The sequence below is a fragment of the Sylvia atricapilla genome, chromosome 4 (genome assembly GCF_009819655.1).
Source record: "Sylvia atricapilla isolate bSylAtr1 chromosome 4, bSylAtr1.pri, whole genome shotgun sequence".
Classification (NCBI taxonomy): Eukaryota; Metazoa; Chordata; class Aves; order Passeriformes; family Sylviidae; genus Sylvia; species Sylvia atricapilla.
The window spans coordinates 6998675-7012971 of record NC_089143.1 but is presented as its reverse complement, the minus strand read 5'-3'; the positions used below and the strand labels follow the sequence as shown (position 1 = coordinate 7012971).

The 14297-nt window shown below is 36.7% G+C and overlaps 1 protein-coding gene and 1 long non-coding RNA gene across 11 annotated transcripts in view; one reads left to right on the top strand and one right to left on the bottom strand.

The window, feature by feature from the left end:
* Positions 1–14297, top strand: part of SLAIN2 (SLAIN motif family member 2) — a 33807-nt gene that overhangs the window by 7774 nt on the left and 11736 nt on the right. For 2 of the 6 annotated variants that reach the window (XM_066317038.1, XM_066317036.1), the window contains exons 2-7: positions 2104–2252; positions 6968–7132; positions 7938–8099; positions 9302–9661; positions 11055–11105; positions 11809–11946. In XM_066317038.1, the coding sequence (XP_066173135.1) occupies positions 2104–2252; positions 6968–7132; positions 7938–8099; positions 9302–9661; positions 11055–11105; positions 11809–11946 (1025 nt within the window). Of the gene's footprint in view, positions 1–2103; positions 2253–6967; positions 7133–7937; positions 8100–9301; positions 9662–11054; positions 11106–11808; positions 11947–13722; positions 13799–14297 lie in introns of all 6 variants that reach the window. The other 4 variants (XM_066317040.1, XM_066317037.1, XM_066317041.1 and 1 more) reach the window with 3 other exon arrangements.
* The window catches only part of LOC136360082 (uncharacterized), a 30123-nt gene continuing 25963 nt past the window's right edge, over positions 10138–14297 (bottom strand). For 3 of the 5 annotated variants that reach the window (XR_010743409.1, XR_010743413.1, XR_010743411.1), the window contains exons 5-6: positions 14036–14296; positions 11381–11865 (exon numbers count right to left, since the gene is read on the bottom strand). This is a non-coding gene — a long non-coding RNA (uncharacterized lncRNA). Of the gene's footprint in view, positions 11193–11380; positions 11866–14035; position 14297 lie in introns of those variants that run through there. The other 2 variants (XR_010743410.1, XR_010743412.1) reach the window with 2 other exon arrangements.

The window sequence follows — 14297 nt, the reverse complement described above, 5'->3', positions numbered from 1 at the left end:
GGAAAGAGGTGGGAAATATGTGATATATATTTGGTTAAAAATGGAGGTGGAAAAGAGGGAGCTGTGTGAGCCTGGATTGCTTTAGTAGATAAACTTCTTGTGGAACAAATGCAACATTTGGGAATTCCTGAAAAGAATGTGTTGAAGCTTAAAATACCAGGTAGAGTTTTGATTAGAACCATCTTGTAGGTTTGTTGAAGGTACCTCTTTTGTGTGTTTCTCAAAGAGGACATGCACTTTAATTTCTTGCCCTTTATACTGGCTACTGCTGTAAGCACTCTGAATGTGCATGGAACTTCTCAAACACAGCAAGGCATGTCAGCTGTCCAGAGAACTAGGAGGAGTCTGGCCTGTACTGGGCAAAAGCTGGCATTGTTGCCTTTGCACTTCTTTGTATTGTATAAACATACCATAGGACAGAAAGGAGTACAGGCAAATACTAAAAAGACATAAATTCAAAGTGTTAGAGAGATAGGAAATGTTAAACACTACTTTTAACAGTAAGGAGATGTCATAGAAATTACAGAAAGTGGCATCATTGTTTACACAACTGTGAAAATTGAGTGACTCTTGTGCTTTTCAGGCATCTTCAGGGCTATAAATATATGAAGGGCTTTTAGCTTTTCTTTTGGGCTGAGTGCCTGTGAAGATTTTAGGCATTTCTACAAAAGCAGTTACAACAGACAGCATGAAATTGGCCAAAGCATAAACCTCTTGAACTACAGTAAGTGGCAGTGACTGTTTGGCAGTGACAGACAGCTTCATTTTTATTTTAAAACTTGGCAGCTAATAAATATTTTCTTGCCTGGATCTGCAAACATAGCTTACTAATTTCAGGGTTAGAGGAAGAGTGTTTTGTTTGTTAAGCTAGCTCTTTACAAAGATCAGGGTGAGTGGTGGTTTTATAAACATGTTTCTTGGGAAGCTTTTGTAAGAAGTGAACTTAATGGTAGTAATTACAAAAAAATCTCTAAAAGCTATTACAACACAACCAGAATTCAAATTCTAGAATTACAGAGGAGAGATGAGATAATCTTATAGAGAGAAAGTTGTGGGAAATAACTTCTGCATTGCTAATGTCATTGGCATAAAGAGAACAACTTCTGCTGTGTATTTTGTACAGAAGCATGTCTGATTACACTGTCAGATGTTCCTGAGTGAGGCATACAATCACATTCACTTGGAATATGAAGTCTGTCATTACTGTGGAAGAAACACTCATTTAGCTGTTTCTATGCACACATAATCTCTCGTTAGAGTTGTAGGTCTTGCAGTTCACTGTTGTCTTTTGCTGAACCACATTTCCATGTTTGGTTCTAGTCCAACGTGAGGCTTAAAGTTCCCTGTTTTGAGTGTGTGATTGGTTATGACCTTTCCTTTTATCTGTTGAGGGAGGAGAAGTTTTCAGCTAAATTTCTAGAGTCTTTAGACTACTACTTTCTTCAGTCATGGAACACTGATGTTAAAGTAAGTGAATGGAGATGCTGACAGACAGAGGCTTCAGTACATCTGGCAGAACAATATGATCTCATTGTATCTCTACTCTCCTATGTGCATTATCTCTTTTTCCTTGTTGCTGATGCTTGACTGTATACCTCCTTAGCACAGAGATAATCCCTTTGTTCTGTGTTCAAAGAGAACGGAAGGATAGGTGCTAGGATAGAAATAATAAATAAAAAGAAATAGTTTATTGTTCAAGGCTACTGAAACAGTAGTTTTGTGTACTTTAGCACTGCTTCTTGGCTGCTAAGGTGCTTATTGCTTCCTTTGTTTAGGAAAACAAGAGTTCTCTATTGCATGGTGTTTCATTTCTTTCAGGTGAATCTGAAAAGAGTAATCCTCATTTGTATGGTTATGTGACAGTGAAATTGTCTATATATGTATTGTGTCTGAAGTCCTTGGGTAGCCATATGTTATCACTGTTAAACTCTACCCAAAATAGTTAATTTTAGGGTCAAATCTGTGCTTTCTTTATCTTTTGGGATTGTACTATAGTGTAGATAGGATAAAAACAGAAATAGCATACTCTGTGGTAGTTTGTTGCATGTCTGGTCTTATGCTCATTTTGTCTGTCCTCATAGTATTTTTTTCTCTCTTTTCCAGGTTATATACATCTCCAAAGAAGAAACTGAATCCAGTGCAGAAAAGTGTCAGTCCATTAGTTTGGTGCAGACAGGTACTGGATTACCCAAGTCCTGATGTTGAATGTGCTAAAAAGTCACTGATCCACAAGCTGGAACAAACAATGTCAGGTGAGTTTTGGCACACTAAACCCACTGGATTGTATGTATGTATTCTGAAACAGCATCAAAATTAGCTAATGAATGTGAGATAAGATACCTATCAGTTACTCGTGTCTAAAGCTTTCATTATGGTTTACAAAGTCGTTAATTCCACTCATTTTTCTGGATCATATGAATGAAATGAAAGAAGAGTTTTATAATACCTGCTTAGTTTGGTCTGATGTTTTCAGGAAAAAACAATGTTCTTAACTCAAAAGTTATTATCATAATTGTTAGGTGCTTGTCAGCATGTTAGCATGGAACTTGGTTTTCTCCTAGATTACCTATTTTATTTCATCTAAAGAAATGGAGGCTTAAGTTTATGACCACTTTGGGGAGATGATAATGATTTTTTTTCCTCTCATCCCCAGTAACTTAAGATCTAGTTACAGTCAGATTAAAAAAAAAAATCCAGAGTTTATGATCCTTCCTTAGTACTAATTAGTTGGTTGTAATCAAAACTGGAGAGTGACCCTGTGAGAATGAAAGTCTGCATTCTCCATCTTTCTGTTACCAGACTTCTTTATGTCAAACCAGCAGCAAAATGCTGAAGGTCTGACTAGAATTTTCTGTCCATCTGGTTTCTTCCTTTATTTTGTTTCTTTGTTGGAGCCTATTTTTTTTAATTATGCTGAGACAGCTTACTTTCTTGCTATTAATAGCTATTCTCCTCCTGTTCCATCTCTTTGTAGTCTGCTAGATGTTAAACTGTTATCTTCAGGAATTAGCAGAATGGTTGGACTTGAGCTAAGAGTGTATGAACACACAGTTTGAGGAGTGGTTCCAACAGCCACCTTCTTTCTGTGGTTATATGTAAACTCTGTGCCAAGTTTGACTGTGGCTTCATTCCTGTCCTTGTATTGTTTTCTGGAGCAATTCAGTCTTTGTTCTGAAACAAAACTGTTCTTAATAAAATCTGAATCCATTCTTTATTCTTATAAAAATTGTGGGCATAGTGGTCAAAGTGCCTTCAGTACAAGGCACCCTCAGTCTTTCCCTATTTCTTGTGCTTTTTTATGGTGCCTGGACAAATGTCTATTAAAAACTTACCTGAACAGTTAACATGATATATGGCTAGATACTGGCAAAGACTAAGATTCTAAACAACAAAAATCATTCACATCACAGGGATTTATGAATGATGATACAGGTTTGGGAATCGGAATACTGCTTAGTATTTATGAATGGATAGCAGTTGATTGACATAATTCTGTTTGTGGTTTAACTTCTTTCAGAACTGAATAGAAGTCTTCCAGAACTACCACAAATTCTGTTACCCATAGGATATCTTTAAAATTTCATAGCTGAAGCAGAATAGCAGGAAACTTGCTGCTCTGTGAAATGGGCACATTTGAAAGTTTTATCATTCGAACAATGTGTTTAGGTAACTTCACCTCTTGTTTTGTTTTCCCTGTGATCTGTGAATCTGCTCCTGGCAGTGATGCTTGCTAGAATAGCACAATTCATCTGTAGTATTAATTGGTGGAAATTCTAATGGTAGAAAAGATGGGCACATGCTGGTTGGAGCAGATTGAATGTAAAAATGAATTTTAAAAAAACCAGGAAATTGTCTTTTAGAGCAACCAGCCTCCTTTACAGAATAAGAGTAGCAGGGAGCTCCACTGGAGAAGACAAATGATGTTTCTTGTAACTTTGTGTGTATTTCCTATTCCAAACTTCAGGAGTTTTGTGTAACTTGCATTTGGCATAGCAGTTGTAACTCATGGACCCTCAGGATCACTTAACCTGTTACTAGCTACTGGTTCAGTTCATAGATTCTGGTTCCTGTCTCCATGGATAAGGCTTTTCACACTTCTGTTTTCTTTCCTGGATCCTTGCTGATACATCTTTTGCACTGACTCTTTTTACATTCTTAGTTCCTGTTATGTCTTTTTAATCTTAGTATCTTTTCCTTCTTTTTCAGTCTCAGATGCAGTCTTATATTTCACATTTTCTTCTTCCATCATATTTTTCATTGCATGACAATAAAGTAGGGAAGAAGAGCTCTCAGCTCCATGTTACTGTTAGCAGTTACTGATGCATAGTGCCTTTTCAGCAGTCAATTTTACAATTGCAATGCAAGTCATGCTCAGTGTTGGAAATATGTTCAGACTAGAGGGAACTTCAGGTATATTCTGCACTCAAATATTCCTATTTTCTACAGAAAAGGGAAATTCATGACCATTTCAGCCAAATCATAACTAAAAGGAATTAGATGCTGCATACTGGTTCTGAATGTTGTAAAAGAAAATTTATATTAAAATAAACTTGTTGATTATCGACCCTCCCTTGTGTTTTGAAAGCTAATGTGTAATCTTTTGTAAGCTAGTGTTCAGTCTAATATTAGGATCATTTTAATGCTAAAATTATTATCTGACTGCTAATTTTGTCTGACACTCCTAAGAAAGACCATTTCTCTATTTAGCAATGTCTTCCTGAGTTACAGAAATCCCTGTTGGAAAACATTTAGGAAGGTCCAGAAGATGGATTTGAATCTAGATTTTTTTTCTTTTTTTTTCCTCTGGGAAAATGGACTGTGCTGAAGAAGGTTCACATTAGCTAGGATGAAACCTACTGTGTGTATCAAGTCTCACCACATACCAGAACAAACTTTTTACATGTAGCAAACTCATGCTAAGTTTCATCAAAAAAAATCTGTATGATCAAATACTTTGTATCATTATGGATGTACACAAAGAGCCTGTTTTGAAGACTATACAGTAGTGGAATTGTTTTCTAATTTGTAGTTAGTATTTTGAAATACTTGTCTGTGTAATAAATGCAAAACAAAGAACTGTTGTGCAGACTTAGATTTTAGGGATTTTTAATAACATTTTCGGCAAGAGATGAAAAGACGGGTTTTTTGTGTGTGTGTGAGAACAAAGATTCAATTGGAATAGATGCTTTGGGGGTTACTTTGTGAATGCCAGGAGTTGAGATCAAGGCCTCATCATAATCACCCAGAACAGAGTGACTTGTAATTACTGGTTTTTTTACTGAGCTTTGTAATAAAATGGAGGTTTTCCCTTCTGACACTCAAAATAAACGGAAGATTCCTCATGAATACTTGCTAGAATTTAGTGAATTCACAAATTGCTGAAATTAACACATATTGTTTAAGACTTGCAGTGAAAGCTGAACAGAAACCTTTCATCTATAATTGTCTTTTCACTCTAACTAAAACACTGGTAATAGTAGCTGTTTTAGAAAGGATCTTTAGACAAGATGCAATTTTAGGAATTTGCTGCAAAGTCAGCTTTAATTTCTGCTGCTTTTGACTCTGTGCTGCATTCTGCCATTGGCTAGGCTGGATAATATTTTGGGGGAGGGGCACTCTTAAAAACTGACTAAGTGATGCAATCAGTTAAAACACTCCTGATATTTTTTAACTTAAATCTACTTCAGTAGATCAGATAATAGTGCAGCCAATGTTTGCACTGGACAGCTGAGGATGTAGTGACCAAGAGCAAAAGGGAAAAGCCAAAGCTTTGCTGGGCTTTGCTGCTGAAAGCAGCATTTCATGCAACTGTAGTCTGTTTTGGCTTCTAGTGTCGAAGCAACAATGATTTTTAGTATGGAAATTTGCGTTCCTTTTTTTTCTTTTTTTGTGCACTGCTATCAGTAGCCTAATTCTTACTACTCACATTGAAGCCCCATTTCACCAAAACTGTCACACAATATTTTTTAATAGCTTACTTTCAGCAGCTTGGTGAGCTGCAACCAAATCTAATCTGGATTTACATAACATCAAGTTGGGATTTCTAGCTTTTTCATCGTAACATTTTGCAATGTAATTTTTTCTTATATACATTTCTGCATAAATATACTTCCAGCAGTGAAAGAACTGATTTGTAGCAAAAGTGTCTAAATATCTTTTGGATCCCACTACCCCTGTAGTTAAAATTCCATTTTCTGTTGTATTTAAAATGTAAACTCTTGAACAAAATAGTCAAGTAACTAAACAAATAATACACCTGACAACCAGCAGAATTTCAGTATCATACTGTTCACCACTGTTAATGTTCACCAGTGTTTAAATTCATCTGAAAATACTTCAAGATTGAAACATTTACAATAAATGGCAGAGGAAAGTACCCAGTTAAGATCTTATATTGCATATGAGGTTGAAGCCTATGGTCAAAAAACCCCAAGTCATTAGAACAGAAGGTTGCCAGTAGGGAATAGTCAATTTGCTTTAGGTCTGGTAGGTTTATGATAATCACAAATCAAATGGAAACATTTGCTTTACTTAATGGTTTTTCATTTTATCATATGCTTAGGAAAATGTAATTCAGACAGATCTGAGAGTTCTGAGAGTGGCTCCATGGTGTGCTCTGGTTTGTATGCAATTGTGTATAGGGTGTGTGTTAGTGTAGCTGAGCTACTCCTGCCTTCCTGCCTCCCAGCACCTACACTGGGCATCTCAAAGACATCAGCTGTAGAGATCTTAGATATGATTTCTAAAAGGAAAACCCTTGTCACTATCTTGTCTTGCCCTCTTCTCCCACTCTTTTCACATTATGGTTATATCTAGGGGGGAAGAAAGCAGTGGAAAAACTTCTGGTGACTGGAGTTTTCTACTTGAACTGCACAGTAATTAAATCACACTGAAGACATGATACAGTACTGTATTTGTTTTTCATCGATTCATTCAGTGTAATTCATGACTTTCCCCTTCCCTGCAGCTCTCAAGAGACAGAGTCTGTACAGCAGCCCTTTCAGCGCGGTCAGCTACGCGAGCTCCTACAGCCCAAATACCGGGAGCCCCTACAGCAGTGGCTTCAACTCTCCCTCCTCAACACCCGTGAAATCTGCTTTAGTGAAACAGCTCATACCTCCTGGTACCTCAGGTGAGGCACTGTGTGTCTGGGCTTTTCCTTTCTTCCTCCTCTTCCTTTCACAAACATGCTCAAACGTTTGCATCAAACTAGAGCAAGAAAGATTCCAGAACTTTTCAGTGCATCGTACAAGATTTAAGCTTTTTAGGGAAGGGCTTTTTTACATACTTTCTGGCATGAGAAGCATATAAAATGTTTTCTTTGGGTGTCAGTGTCCCAAAAATTGCTGATCTATGTGATTAGCAGCTAGAACAAAACACTCAGAGTTCATTCTGTGGAGTTCCAAGTGGCTTCTGGAACTGACCCCGTAATTGACAGGAGTGTAAGTTCCATGGTGGGTGTTCAAAGGTTAGGGATTGGTAGTTCTCAAGTCTTCTCAGCTATCCTATTGTTTCCTAACTGAAACATTTGATATGCAATGTATCCATCAGTACCTCCCAGATGTGAACAATATAATATAAGGAAGAAACATGCATTTCAGTTAGGCATTCCATGAGATTTTGTAGCCATCAGTGTAAACATTAATTTCTGGCAATGTTTTCTGCTTTTATTCTGCACTGTAGACACTTTCTTTGCATGAGAAAAATTGATGCCTGCAACGTATCTCCACTCTGAAGTCAGACTGTTGGCTTCTTATTGGCATTTTTAGCCTAAGTTTGCAATAAAATAATCAAATGTTTCAAGTGGTCTGTCAGATGAATGTCTCAGTAGCAATTTCTTTAGACTGGTGGTCTTTACTAGGAAAGGAAATGCAGCTTGCCTTTTTTTTTTTTTTTTTAATAACAACAATTCCTGTTCCTTTATTTTCTTTCCATAGGTCATCTTAAAATTTCAGGAGATAGAAATCCTCCACTAAGTCCACAGTCTTCTCTGGACAGTGAGTTAAGTGCATCGGAGATGGATGAAGACTCTATTGGGTCTAATTACAAGTTAAATGATGTTACAGATGTGCAGATTTTAGCACGAATGCAGGAAGAAAGTAAGTGGGATTTTTTTCCTGAACTCAAAGTGGAGCTGTTGTTTTGTTGTTTGTGGTTTTTTTTTAACTGAATAACTGCAGTAGCACTTGTTTAGTAAGCATGGAAAAGGGGTACAAATTCTACTAGGTATGTACAAATGGAGTTTGCCCAAGAAAGTTAGTTAAGGACTTCAGTCTCCAGGCTAAAGGGAGTCTCCAGGGAAATTGCTGTGCAGGAGTTTTCTTTAGGAACCATAGACAAAACAATGCTGGAGAGTATGAATTTGTAAGGTATAGTATTTGCTACAAGGATGATTGTTAGAATGACGACCACCATTCTTCTCAGGAGATTGGTGCTTTCCTGATGTAATCCAGTCTTGTTCACATCAGTGCTTAAACCATAATTTAAATCACCAAAATGTAAAGTCAACATGGCAAAGAATAGTTCAGGAAAGTGCCTATATAGATGTCTGTCTTTCATTATAGCTTTAGTTGAGACTGTCTTTTTGTCCTTGTGAAATTGCAGAAAGTGGTAAGAATTTTAGTGGTGTAACTAGGTGGTTTTTATTGTGTATCCTTATCAGTGAAAAAAACCCAAACCAAATACCAATAGAGGTACTTTTAAAAAAGTTATATACATGTATTACTCTAATGTATAACATATACAAAAATACACACTAAATTATAGTTTAAAATAGTATGAGAAAAAGACAAGATAAATGCTGTTTCAAAAATACTAGTTGTTCAGAATTTTCCTGCTGTATGCCAGTGGATTGGTTTGTGAGACCACAGATCTAACACCTCCAGTTTCCCTAGGAGTAGCTTACTGTGTTGCTTTTTTAGTTTTATTCACTAATACATTGCAAGAGACATTTCACTCTGGCTGCTGTAATTGTTACAAGATGTTACTTGATACCAAAACTATGATGTAGCCTGTGTTGCTAGTTCCAGCCTGGGAGATGTGAACAAGTACATACACAACACACCTCTACTGAGGATTGCTTTACTAGGAAAAGGAATGTGCTCACCTACTTAAAATAAGTCATTTCCAGCTGGTAGATAACTTCTTCGTACTAATCAGAATTCATTTAATGCCTGCAGTAACAGTAAGGTGAGCCGAATTTGAGAACTGTGCAGATATCTGGTGCACTGTCTCTAGTTTAAACTAGAGCTGGCAGCTTTGGGGGCTGGAAGCAAGTAAACAGGGTTCTTGTTGTTGGCAGGCCTGCGGCAAGAGTACGCAGCCTCAGCTTCTCGCCGTAGTTCCGGCTCCTCCTGCAATTCCACCCGGCGAGGCACGTTCAGCGACCAGGAGCTGGATGCACAGAGCTTAGAAGATGAGGAAGATGGCACACATCACACAGTGCACCCTGCTGTCAGCAGGTTCTCACCATCACCTCGCAGTTCCCCTTGGCCTTCACCAAAACAATCTCCAAGGAATTCGCCTCGCTCGCGGTCACCTGCTCGGAGCATTGAGTACAGTCGGGTGTCACCACAGCCAATGATCAGCCGTTTACAGCAACCCCGTCTTTCACTTCAAGGCCATCCTACAGACTTGCAAACCAGTAATGTCAAAAGTGAAGGTAAAAAACGGTTTGAAATTCAACACACGAGTAGATGTGTAGTTTCTGTAAAGGAGTTTTGTCAGTGTGCAGTCCTAAACTGTGTGCCTGTGTAACATCGTGGTTTCATCTCTGAACTGCTGAAGAAAACACTGAGCAAGCAAAGCTCAAGTTCTGCTGGGGCACCCTTAGAGTCAGATGAGTTGATAATCTTATATTTATTTTAGATGTTATCCAGTCAATGTCTATAATTGAGTTTCATAGTGACCAAGGTCTATATTTGGCATGCAAATGCACTAAAATAAAGCTGGGAAACTCATTTACTAGTAGAGCTAGGTAATCTAGCAGATGACAGAACAAAATGTGGAGGAAAGTGTGGTCAGATAAGAGTAATGTGGCAATTTATGCTTGCCTGTAGCCTGTTAGGCAGCTGAATGCTTTCTTCTGGTTGCACAGGACTCTCAAACTTTTTAATCATGAACACAGTCTTCAAAACATTAGTATTTAACTCATGCATTTGTTGGATAGTTTAGATATCTCAAAGCTATGAAACCTGCTGTGTAATAAATAAAATTGCAGTAAATTCAATGAAATTATACTATATTGGCATAGAACAAAATAATATAATTCTGCTACAATTTTTCTTCTTGAATGTGTTTTTTCCTGGTAGCAATCTGGCAGAAACTTATTTCACTGGGATGAAATTTTGCAAGCATATTCCCATTTCAACAAATGTAGTTTTTATCCAGCAAGTAAGATTTTAAATTTAGAAAGAATATAGATTTAGATATTAAGAATTCTCCTTACTAGTAATAGTGGTTTGGGGAAATTTTAGTTATCTAGGAAAATGTACAACACAAAAGCTACTCAATTATATTGTGACTTAATTGAGAATTCCTTTCCCCTTAATTTCTTAAGACGAAGGTTTTAATGTATGTTAGATGAGGTGCAATAAAAATATTCTATGAGAGGAATGGTACCAAAAGCTAGTGTCCCACATACCAGAGGGATCAAAATAGAGTGTGTGATCATGTGTTTCTGGAACATTTCCAAGGAATTATCTTGCAGTGGTTGTTGTGGAGTTGAGTCTTGCTTGGATGTTCAGAGCTGATAGAGCAGCAGCCAAAAAGAAGTTGTTCAGGTTTTCTCTTCTGCCTTTCTTTTTTTTTTTTTTTTTTTTTTTTTTTTTTTTTTTTTTTTTTTTTTTTTTTTTTTAATAATTTTACTTGTCTAGAATGGTTGGAAGGAAATTTGGTTTATAGGATTCAACAATGTACCAAGTGCAGTGCAGAACAGTGCAAACTGCTAAGAAAGTACACTTGTTGGAGTATTCAGCCAAAGAAGACTTAGTTTTGTTCTCACCGTTAGTGCTTGTGCATGGTTTAACCTACTTCTTCCCTGCATCCCTCTGCAGAATCAGGTTGGCCACTCATCCTGTCAAGGCATCTTCAGTCTTCTGTCCAAAGTATGTCATCAACCCAGCTCTGAATGGGTTGGAGATACACAGAATGTCATTAGACTTGAGAAGTACTTAATGGCATCCATTCATAGTCTGTGAACAGTGGTACAAATATTAGAAGGCCTGTGAAATATCAGCATTAGCTGAATAGATAAGTCAAGTCATATGTGAAAGATGAAGCATAACTGGACACTTGAATAATTTTGAATGCTGTGTATGAAGAGGTCCTTTCCAAGTGGGTGGCTGTTGTTTGTTGTATAATGGACTGATACAGCACAAGGCAGTCTCAAAAATTTACTCAAGCATCTATGTTGTTTGTACTGTTCAGGAATGCATTTTGTTACAAATAACTTTCTAGGTAAATAATTTGAAAACTCTGCAAAACTGCAAATTAGGTTTGACTGTTCAGTTTTGATAATAGTACAATAAATCACAATCCAGGTATGTTTCAATTTCAAAACATAATATGCTTGACTTTTCTCAGCATAGGCAAAAAATGTGCATTTTTGCTTTTTAGATACATGAATATTTTGTATGTGATATTTTTCAGAAGAAGTAATGTAACAAGATACACTTTTAAACTGCAGTGTAGTTTTATATGGCTAACATTTTGTGTCACTTACATTTGGGGCTCAGCTACAGGTTTGCAACCTGACCTTTGTCCAGCATCAGACTACACCTTGTATTATCTTTGTATCATTTCATACAGAAAAACTAAGGCGTAGTCTTCCAAACTTGTCCAGGACATCGAACATCCAAGCTGAGTCTGTGAAAAACAGCAGAAGTGACTCAAACTTCCAAGTGCCAAATGGAGGAATACCTCGCATTCAACCTCAAGCCTCAGCCAGTAAGTACCTTTAGTGCTACTTCAGTGTAAATTTCAGAATTAAGTGATGGTATTTGGCTGTCTTCCAGTGTCAGGACAAAGCAAAACATTGCATGCCACACTGGAGATGCTAATTTTTAGTTTTGAATAGGCTTTTGTGAATCTGATTTTATGGTACACAAAATAATCAAAAGAGTCCGATTTTTTATTAAGGTGTCATTCATAGTTTCCTAGAAGTCTATGCAGAAGTAATATAAAGAATATAAATACAATATTTGGGCATATCAGAAACTGTTTTCTTTCTAGGCTCTGAAAAAGCACCTAGTTGATGTTTATTGCTTTTTTTAACTAGTGAAACATGACCTGAAAGAAGTGTTAACTTCATTTAACCCTTTAAGTTAACCCGTGTCTGCAGTTTCTTTCTTTCTTTTTTTTTTCTTTCTCTTTTTTTTTTTTTTTTTTGGCACATAGATTATATATCCAGTAGCCAATTTTATTTACTCTTTAAGTGTCAGTTACTTCCTAAAAACAGTTTGGATGAACCTTTGTCTCATAAAACTTATTAGCCCATTGCTGGACTCTGGCTTTCCTAGTTTCTCCAAAAGTTAACTGCTGATATGAGAATGCTGCTGTTCTCACAAATCTCTTGAAAATGGTGACCTTAAAGAAGCCAAAGCAAATAAAAATTAAATATTCAGTGTTTCTTTATATGTCAGTATTACCAGTTCCTGTTGTTTAAATGTTTAATTACCATTTCTTTTAAAACAAGTTTCTGAATTTAATAACCTGGTGTGACATTTTCAAGGGAAGAACACATTATGAATATTTTTTACGTGTAGAGCTTTGAACTGTAAAAATTCTCTGATGAAGGTTCATCAGTAATCCAAATATTTGACATGAAATGTAAAAATAATGTTCATGAATTTAACTAGGAGTATTTTACCTATAGAACAGTGAAGGCATAGTGGCTTACCTAATTGGTTATCTTAAAACTTTTAAAACAATGTGTTAAAGCTACCAAGTACACTTAAATACAGGATAAGGAATAGAGACCATGCCAAAGAGTCCAAGATTTTTGTCTTTTTACAGACTCAGAGCAGATTTAGGGAATTTTGTGGACAGTCAGTCCCAGGTGTGTGATGCTGTAGTAGATAGAAGTTAGTGTCACTTTACTGTTCATATCAGTTACTCCAGCATCCTTTCACTTTGGCCCTCTTCTTCCACCTTTTGCAGATACTCAGAAGGTGGGATTTACAGCTGAAAGGACATATGTGTAGTTCAAATGCATGACTGTTACCTGTTAGGCAGGCTTATCAAAGTATAAAGCACTCAGAGCAGTTGGACAGCTGGTCTATAACTGTGCTACTTCAGTGATAGGAAGAATCATCAAAATGAACCAAAAGAAAATAAATGAAAAAATATTATAGTAAAAATATCTACAGATTTTATTTGGTGCTTTAGAATTGAGTGAATTGGGAAGAGAAGAGCATAGAGAGCAACTTACCTAGAAGGCTATTTCTCAGAATTAAAAGTATATTCATGGTTAAACTTTCTGGAAAGATCAGACAAGAGAAGTCTCAGTGTTCAATATTTAGTCAATTACTTTATTGCAGGAGCCAAAGTGGTGTGATTGTATTTCTATTTCTTTTTTTCAACTTGTGGATGCATTAAAAATTACTAGGTAAATTTGCTTTTCTTTGATAGACTATTTCCCCAAATGTGAACCACTCTAGACCAACTTACATTTCAATGTAAGTTAAATATCATTAATAAAGGCCAGATTTCTAGCTTTTACAGTTTCCCTGCTCTTACAGATGTTTGTCAGAGTCTTGCTATTGACAATCGTAAAACGGTTTGTGTGTGAAGTCAATGAGTAAGTATCTTTGCTTAGTCTGGATTAAAAAATTTTCTGCAAAACTGTACATTGTATAAAGATTTCCAGAATTGTGTCCTTTTTATCGTATACTTTTTGTTTTCTTGGTTTTCTATTTTGTCACTTTGCACAAAGCACTGTTCAATTGCAGCAAATTTTTGTTTTCCCTTGGCAATGATTTCTGGGTCTTGGGATTTGAAGCTTCCTCATACACCTGCTAGTTTTGCATGAGCTTACCTTTGCGAGGATGCTGGCTTGCCACCCGAGGTCACCACTTTGCTCCTTGTCAAAAGATTGGCGGTTCATAATTTACTTGCACATTTGCTGTGGCTGCAATACTGAACTTGCTACGGTTGCTGGCACTCAAAAATGAGCTAGGAATCCAGTAAGTTTCTGAAATTACAATTCCTCTTACAGTTTTATAGCCAAATTGTATTTGCTTGCTTACAGAAGAGAGGGAAGACACGTTCAGAAGTTCAGATGTGTTTAGAGGTACAAC